The sequence below is a fragment of the Salvelinus sp. IW2-2015 genome, linkage group LG31, assembly GCF_002910315.2.
Source record: "Salvelinus sp. IW2-2015 linkage group LG31, ASM291031v2, whole genome shotgun sequence".
In the NCBI taxonomy this organism is placed as follows: domain Eukaryota; kingdom Metazoa; phylum Chordata; class Actinopteri; order Salmoniformes; family Salmonidae; genus Salvelinus; species Salvelinus sp. IW2-2015.
Window position 1 is genome coordinate 11,564,954 of NC_036870.1, and position 8,002 is coordinate 11,572,955.

An 8,002-nucleotide genomic window follows, 5' to 3' on the forward strand; every position below is an offset into this window, starting at 1 on the left:
TAGGAAGAGCTCAAAACAGCTCCATTGCCTTAATGGATTAAAAACTCTCCCTCACTCTCCCTCCCTTAAAGTCCTGCTGCAGTGTCCTTTTCAGCTCATTTAACACCTGATTTACTTAACAAAGGGCACATCTTAATAGGTGATCCAGGTGTCCTCTTATAAGTGTGTGTGTGTGGAGGCTTTCCTCTTTTGTTCTGTATTGTTCCTCAAGCAAGTGGGGAGGCRGATGACATCAGAGGGCCATCGGACCAACTACTTGAATGGCCTACTCCATGAAGTTTACACTATTTCTCTCGCTCAAATTTATATGTGGGATATTGTTTTTCAACAGGGATAGTTTCAAAATAGCTGGAGTGCGTCTTTAAGAGAAGAGTAAAAAAATGACACAGAAATTATCAACACCCAACATCTCTCCAGTTACCTTTTAACAACATTTATTACAGTCAGCATAGGAAAATATATTCACATTAGTTGTTGTTGGCATCATTTTGTTTAGCTCTGGTTTTTTAAAAGGAAGCATAGATGTAAATGACAACTCTGAGACAATGATTTAGAAAAACAACTCAAGCAATTTCAAACAAGGGCATTCAGAGGTGCAACAAGGTGCAATTCTTAATGATCAAATCAGGATTCAGTTTTTTTTATGTGCACACCAATTAGAAATGATTTAATCTTCAGGTATAAATAAAGTGCAAAACACAACCTGGGGGAATATAATGTTAAACTAAAGCATAACTTAACACATCTCATTTTTAAACCCTTAGTCAATACATTTTATGTTTTGACGTATGATTTCTAATCTAGGAGAGTAACAGTTTTTTTTAATTGAATCTTAGAATAATAGAATTACTGTCACATAAAACCATGCATGGACAGATTTTTTAAAACGGGAAGTGTCTTTGAAATTCAAAGACATTCATGTTAAAACTGGACTTCAAATGACCTGTACAATGAATGAAACTTTAATGACTCATATTAACAAAAGCACATATGATAAATAATGTTTTTATAGATTTSATTAAACAACAATAGCAAAATGACAAATTTGCAATCTTCTTATTTGCATGACTCAAACAAACCGCAAAGCAAAGCTATGAAGCTACTTAACCACTACATAGCTAGCCGGGCTAGTTTACAGAGGGTTACCACCATCAACAGAGCTTGACCGTGGTCGGTCATGATGTGGTTTGACCGCCAGTTATGGTCAAGGCACCGCTACCCGGATCCCGATCCTTATCTTTGATTCTCTAACCCGTTTCTTTTGAGCACCGTGGCTCCACAGTGAAAGTTCTCCCACTCACTCATTCACTTACTGCAACACTCATTTAACTGCACACTAAAGGACCTGTACTTACTTAGGGAAGGGGTTACCCACGTGTGTCCCCTGGGCCTCCAGTTTATCAGTAGTTTTCATTCAAAGTAAAACCCACCTCTTACTGATATTAACTTGATCTGTCAATTGACTAATACAACTCTGAGATCATRGCTAGCTCATACTCCAATGTCATCCACGAGGATAAGTTGAGCTACTATAACTATGTACATGTAATTACACAATTAACAGACCAATAGAATATACTAGATCAGGGGTGGCCAACCCTCCTCACAGGGAGCTACAAGGTAGCTGCAGGATTTCGTTCCAGCTCTGCTCTAACACAACTGATTTACCTAATCATGAGCAGCTGATTAGTAGAATAMAATCAGGTGTGTAAGAACAGGGCTGGGACAAAAGCCTGCCAGCAGAAGGTTGGCCACATGTATGTATATGGTTGGTCACCCCTGTACTACATACTGGTTGGGGAGAAAATCTATTAACACGGTTTGAAGACAGACATAGGGAATCCCTGTTTTCCCGGGAAATAGTGTAGTGTGTAGACAAACTTGTGTCCTCACCATTACAGTACCAAATGAATGCATCATGAATTTACATAAAGTGTGTCTCTTCATAAGCCCATAGTTTACAGAAGGACAATAACATGGCACAGGCTAATTATAAAGTCTAATTCCGTAGTGCTTATTCTCAATTCAGTCAAATTTGACCATCAACTCTAATGAAAAATAAAGTTTACATCGCCTCTTCTAAAACTACSTCAAGCATATAGCAGGTATTTAATCATTGTTTTTTCATTCATAGTAATCACTACTATTATATGTCCTAACCAACAGGCTCTTCCCTTTTTGATTTCTTCATATCAGTGCAAATATTCTTGTCGTCTGCTTCAATTTAATTCCAAAAGGGCTGAGGCTGGGGATTACAAATTGAAATCTCCCATTGTCAAAGGACGGAAGGTATAAAAAACACAAAACRAGCCTATTTAAGGTTGATCATACTTTGGATGATATGCTGGGTTTGGATTGAAGGGATTRAATATCTTACATTATCATGTACTGCTATGTATTGCAATATGCCTCAGTTCAGCACCAAAGATGTATGCACCCCTTGGCAAAGCCAGAGGCTGAAAGTTTGGCAAAGGGTGACTAAGCAATAGTTGTCTCTGCCAGACAGTTTGAAAATTATATAATATTTATACACTCTAGGACTAAGGTACAACATCCATAACGTATTAAAAAAGGGCTTGGCAACCTGCATTAGCTTAGCATCAGGCTAAATCATTTACTAAATCTGCGCTAATATTTCATTATGTCTCTTTGCCGCGCTCAAGGTTTACACTAGGCTCGTAGGTTTGTGCTTTGACGCTTTCGCCCGAGGTGATGCAAGTTCAAAATACAAAGGCATATTTAACAACTGTTTGTCATAGTCTAGCCTATATGGTGTCTACGTTTCGTAGTCTAGGCTAAATCGCTAACAGGAAGTGCTGTAATATTGGCATTACGACCTGGTAAGTGCTCGCGTTGTGTCACACTCCAATTTAATGAATTTGGAGAAGGGGAAGAGGGCAAACTCACAATCTTGAAACACAATTTTTTACAACACTGAGGCAGACCCAGTTCTGATGCTTGACGGGGGCATCATTTAAATGCAGCTCCACCAGCAGTGAGTCATGCTTTCTCCTTTACTCTGGAAGTCTATTTGAAACCACAACTACAAACATCAACATAACACAACCAAAGAATACAGTTGAATTCGGAAGTTTACATACACTTAGGTTGGAGTCATTAAAAGTCGTTTTTCAACCACTCAACAAATTTCTTGTTAACAAACTATACTTTTGGCAAGTCGGTTAGGACATCTACTTTGTGCATGACAAGTAATTTTTCCAACAATTGTTTACAGACAGATTATTTCACTTATAATTCACTGTATCACAATTCCAGTGGGTCAGAAGTTTACATCCACTAAGTTGACTGTGCCTTTAATTAAACAGCTTGGAAAATTCCAGAAAATGATGTCATGGCTTTAGAAGCTTCTGATAGGCTAATTGACATAATTTGAGTCAATTGGAGGTGTACATGTGGATGTATTTCAAGGCCTACCTCAAACTCAGTGCCTCTTTGCTTTGACATCATGGGAAAATCAAAGAAATCAGCCAAGACCTCAGAAAAAAAATTGTAGACCTCCACAAGTTTGGTTCATCCTTGGGAGCAATTTCCAGACGCCTAGAGTGTGAGCCACGTTCATCTGTACAAGACAATAGTATCAAGTATTAACACCATGGGACCATGCAGCCGTCATACCTCTCAGGAAGGAGACGCGTTCTGTCTCCTAGAGTGATGAACGCACTTGTGCAAAAATGCAAATCAATCCAGAACAGCAGCAAAGGACCATGTGAAGATGCTGGAGGAAAACAGGTACAAAAGTATCTATATCCACAGTAAAACGCGCCTATATCGACATAACCTGAAAGGGCCGCTCAGCAAGGAAGAAGCCACTGCTCCAAAGCCGCCATAAAAAAGCCAGACTACGGTTTGCAACTGCACATGGGGACAAAGATCGTACTTTTTGGAGAAATGTCCTCTGGTCTGATGAAACAGAAAAATAGAACTGTTTGGCCATAATGACCATCGTTATGTTTGGAGGAAAAATGGGGAGGCTTGCAAGCCGAAGAACACCATCCCAACCGTGAAGCACAGGGGTGGCAGCATCATGTTGTGGGGTGCTTTTGCTGGCAGGAGGGATTGGTGCACTTCACAAAATAGATGGCCTCATGAGGGAGGAAAAATTATGTGGATATATTGAAGCAACATCTCAAGACATCAGTCAGGAAGTTAAACCTTGGTCGCAAATGGGTCTTCCAAATGGACAATGACCCCAGCATACTTCCAAGTTGTGGCAAAATGGCTTAAGGACAACAAAGTCAAGGTATTGGAGTGGCCATCACAAAGCCCTGACCTCAATCCTATAGAAAATTTGTGGGGCAAACTGAAAAAGCGTGTGCGACAAACCTGACTCAGTTACACCAGCTCTGTCAGGAGGAATGGGCCAAAATTCCACCCAACTTATTGTGGAAGCTTTGTGGAAGGCTACCCGAAACATTTGACCCAAGTTAAACAATTTAAAGGCAATGCTACCAAATACTAATTGAGTGTATGTAAACTTCTGACTCACTGGGAATGTGAAATAAAAGCTGAAATAAATAAAATGTTATTCTGACATTTCACATTCTTAAAATAAAGTGGTGATTCTAACTGACCTAAGACAGGGAAGTTTTACTAGGATTACATGTCAGTAATTGTGAAAAACTGAGTTTAAATGTATTTGGCTAAGGTGTATGTAAACGTCCAATTTCAACTGTATATTATAAAAAATAAAAAAACACTGAGGGGAATTCCTCTCAGGGAGAGTAGCACTTAAAACCTCGTAAGGTCCAAACCCGTAAACACCCCCCCCCTCGTCATCAGAACTACGGAACCGCCTTTATCGCTCTCTCTGCTCACAATTACAAAGACAAACATGCAGTTAGAGTCACAGCAAAGAGTTATAAATGGAAGGTCAACAGGGATTAATAGTGTTTTGGCTTCATCAATCCTTCTTGGCTCTCTGCGCTGCCAATCTTGGATTTCCACCAATCGGGGAGAAGACGCTACCTGGGAGAAGATGATTGGGGGTGGTTATCCTCACCCTGAGGGTAGTATAAAGTCCCTTAGTGCTCCCTAGTCTCTGGGACAAGGAGGGTGAGGTTCGGGACTGGGAGGGCCAGTGCTAGGGTCTTTCAACCTTAGTGCTGTCATCAGGCGCAGGGCGGCCCTCCGAGCTAGCCTGGGTGGTGGGGGTCGGCAGATCTTCCGAAGGCTCCGTGGGAGTGAGGGTGATCTCCACCTGACCTCGATCCTCCAGCAAAGTGGGCAGGGGCAGGCGGTGCTGGGGGGTAGACTGGGAGTTGTTGTTGTTCTTGGTGATGATGGTGGGTGGTCTCGGGGCCCTCTGGATGACCTCTACCATGGCCCTGCCCATGTCCCAGTTTGTGTGACTGGCCCCTGACAACAGCAGCACGGGCCGTGGGTCAGTCTCGAGCACCACGCCCCGGTGCTCTGGGTCGCCTGTGTCCGCTACCGAATGCAGCTGACCTAGTACCAAGGCCTGCTGGTCCTGGAATACGACCTCCACCACCTGGGAGGCGGAGGAAGAGCAGGCTTTCTGGATCACCCCTCCGGTGAGGGAATTCATGATAGGGGCTTGGTTGACCGAGGGTAAGGGTGGAGGGGGCGGCTGCGGGGGGGCAGTGTCCTCTGGCCGTGGCTTCCTGGGTCGTCCTCGTTTCCGTTTGGCCGGCGTGCCTCCTGGCCCGGGGCCCCCGCTTGTCGCCTCGGGGACCCGTTTGCCCGCTGTGCGGGCCCTCTGCACCACCGACGTTGGTGCCACGGGCGCCATGGTGATTGACGGGGCTTTTTCCCTGTCGGGGTAGGAGAGGCTGACGCTCTGGGGGAGGATCATGACGGGGAGAGCGCCCCCTTGCTGCTGGGGCAGGGCAGTCATTGTAATGACTTTCACGCCACCTGCGTCTTTGGGCGCCAGCGAAGGGGCCGAGGAGCACACCGAAAGCTGGGACTTTTCCGGGACGGAGCTGCGAGGCAGGATTCGGGGCAAGTGCTTCATCAGAGCCTCCACCTGCAATTCGCGACCCCCCGGGCGTACAGACTCCACCCCTTTCATTGGCTTGTCACTGGACTGCAGTTTCCCTGGCAACGACTGATCCCCAACGTCTTTATCCCTCTGAGAGAAACAACATCATTGTGTTACATAAACTCAATATAAGTAGACATGGCTCATTATTACAACTTCCAGCCCAGCAGTGTGTTCATGTACTTTGCGTTTAGTCTTTGAAAGGGTATTGTTGATGCACTCACTACCTTAGCTTCAGAGCCGCTCCCTTCCGTCTCTGGCCCACCTCCTTTGGATGGTACTGGGTTCTTCTTGATCACCTTGTGGGGCTTTGCAGGACCTCCTGTGAGACAGAGAAAAATCACAGATGATTACAAGAAATTCCAACCATAAGTTGGTTGCGGATGGTATTGGAGATGACATGAACACAGTGTAACGAGGTCGACTGAATACAGTGTAACGAGGACGACTGAACACAGTAAGATGGAAATGAGGACACTGAGACTCACCTGCCATAGCGGCAGAAGTGACGAGTTCAGCCTGGCTGCAGCGCGGGTTGACGATGTGCTCCTGCACAAGAAAACGGGCGATCTCGACCACTGTGTCAAAGGAACGTTTGAGGATCTTCTGGGCCCAATCACAGATGAGCTCACAAGCCGCCTCCGTCACCTCTTGCTTGTAGGTCTGCACCAGCTCCGTCAGCTCCGACTACATGGACATCCCCGAAACCCGGTGCTGGCCCCCTCCCCCCCAAAAAGAAAGATGAAAAGCCAGCACAAGGTTCATGTTGCTGCTGTTTTATTCCAGCTCAAACATGCATTGCTGCACTGGCAAAAATAATAATAATCAATATGCACTCACATTTTGGCAAGCAATTAAATAACATCACAAAATGTCAATAAATTGTGTCAACTGTATAACAGATTTATAAACTATTAACTAAATAATTTAGTTTATAAACTACTTATAATAGCATTTATGAATCATTTTAAGTGTAAATGTTATGGGGGGGAAGTCAGTATGTGACTGGGTTATTGAGCTTTGTATACATGTTGACAATAACACCCATGAAAACGTGGACCTCTTCCCTTACCTTGGCAGTGTTCTCTCCTCCAAAGCTGACATCGATGCAGAAATACACCACCGCCTAAGTTGTGCCAGCGGCCATTGCCAGACTGAGAAAAAGAGTTTGGGAATTTGGAGATGCGTGCATGTTCGAGATACATAGATCTGCATGGTCTGTTGAATCTCTGCATCTCAAACGCACACGATAACATCCAGATCAAAACTAAACTAAACCACCAGCAGGTAGGTACAATCACCCCCCTCTGGATGGACCACTGCGGCAACGCTTGCTTGCATGACACCTAATGTATCTCTAATGGACTGAATGGAAATAAAACAAATGAGGAAGGCCATCCACGGTAGGGCTGCACATCATGAAAAATACCTCCACCGGCCACTGAGGACACAGAGGCAACAACGAAAGAGAGAGGCTAAACATCAACCACTATCAACACACACACTGGCCTCTTCAGTGGGATTTGTGGGTCATACATCAGCCTCTTCAGTCATCTGAAGAGCACAAATATGTCCCTCCAGGAGGACAATCATAGAGTGCTAGACCCAGATGAATGCTGATGATAATGATGCTCACCTTTCTCCCCTGAACTGGGGCCAGAAGGCAGCTGGAGGTAAAGGTAGAGTTTGTCGTTGTCAGAGAACGCTGCACATCTTGTGTGGTAGGAGAGACATAGGATACAATCTGGGTCATTCATAGACAAGGCAATTCATACACAGAGCAATACCAAAGATGTATTGGCACTCACCAGGATAACGTCCACTTTGCCCTGTACATTCTTACTGCGAAAAGAAAAAGCATTACAAACACATTCTGCAGACTTTCTAATGACACTGATGGATAAGCTGTATGAGATAAATGGCATGAGATAAATGTTGGAGAGGGTGCTGATACTACACAATATTTTAGTCCATTTGATG

The 8,002-nt window shown here is 44.1% G+C and overlaps 1 protein-coding gene and 1 long non-coding RNA gene across 2 annotated transcripts in view; both read right to left on the reverse strand.

Annotated features, from left to right (window-relative positions):
• Window positions 1–3,816: 3,816 nt before the first annotated feature.
• LOC111955491 (DNA-binding protein RFX7-like) lies at window positions 3,817–7,775 on the reverse strand. Its single transcript, XM_024134708.2, has 6 exons — window positions 7,659–7,775; window positions 7,452–7,463; window positions 7,095–7,148; window positions 6,511–6,709; window positions 6,250–6,344; window positions 3,817–6,112 (listed from the first exon to the last, which is right to left on the reverse strand). The coding sequence occupies exons 1-6, from the start codon at window positions 7,773–7,775 to the stop codon at window positions 5,102–5,104; spliced, it is 1,488 nt and encodes a 495-aa protein (XP_023990476.1). The 3' UTR covers window positions 3,817–5,101.
• A 52-nt stretch (window positions 7,776–7,827) lies between these two features.
• LOC111956025 (uncharacterized) overlaps window positions 7,828–8,002 on the reverse strand; it is a 9,342-nt gene continuing 9,167 nt past the window's right edge. Inside the window, exon 3 of the long non-coding RNA XR_002876185.3 lies at window positions 7,828–7,864. This is a non-coding gene — a long non-coding RNA (uncharacterized lncRNA). The remainder of the gene's footprint in view (window positions 7,865–8,002) is intronic.

Coding starts and splice junctions, on each gene's coding strand:
- LOC111955491 (XM_024134708.2), bottom strand. CDS start 7,775: ATGACCCAGATTGTATCCTATGTCTCTCCTACCACACAAGATGTGCAG. Junction 6,345..6,510: donor CACTTCTGCCGCTATGGCAG/GTGAGTCTCAGT, acceptor TCTGTCTCACAG/GAGGTCCTGCAAAGCCCCAC. Junction 6,113..6,249: donor GGAGCGGCTCTGAAGCTAAG/GTAGTGAGTGCA, acceptor TGTTTCTCTCAG/AGGGATAAAGACGTTGGGGA.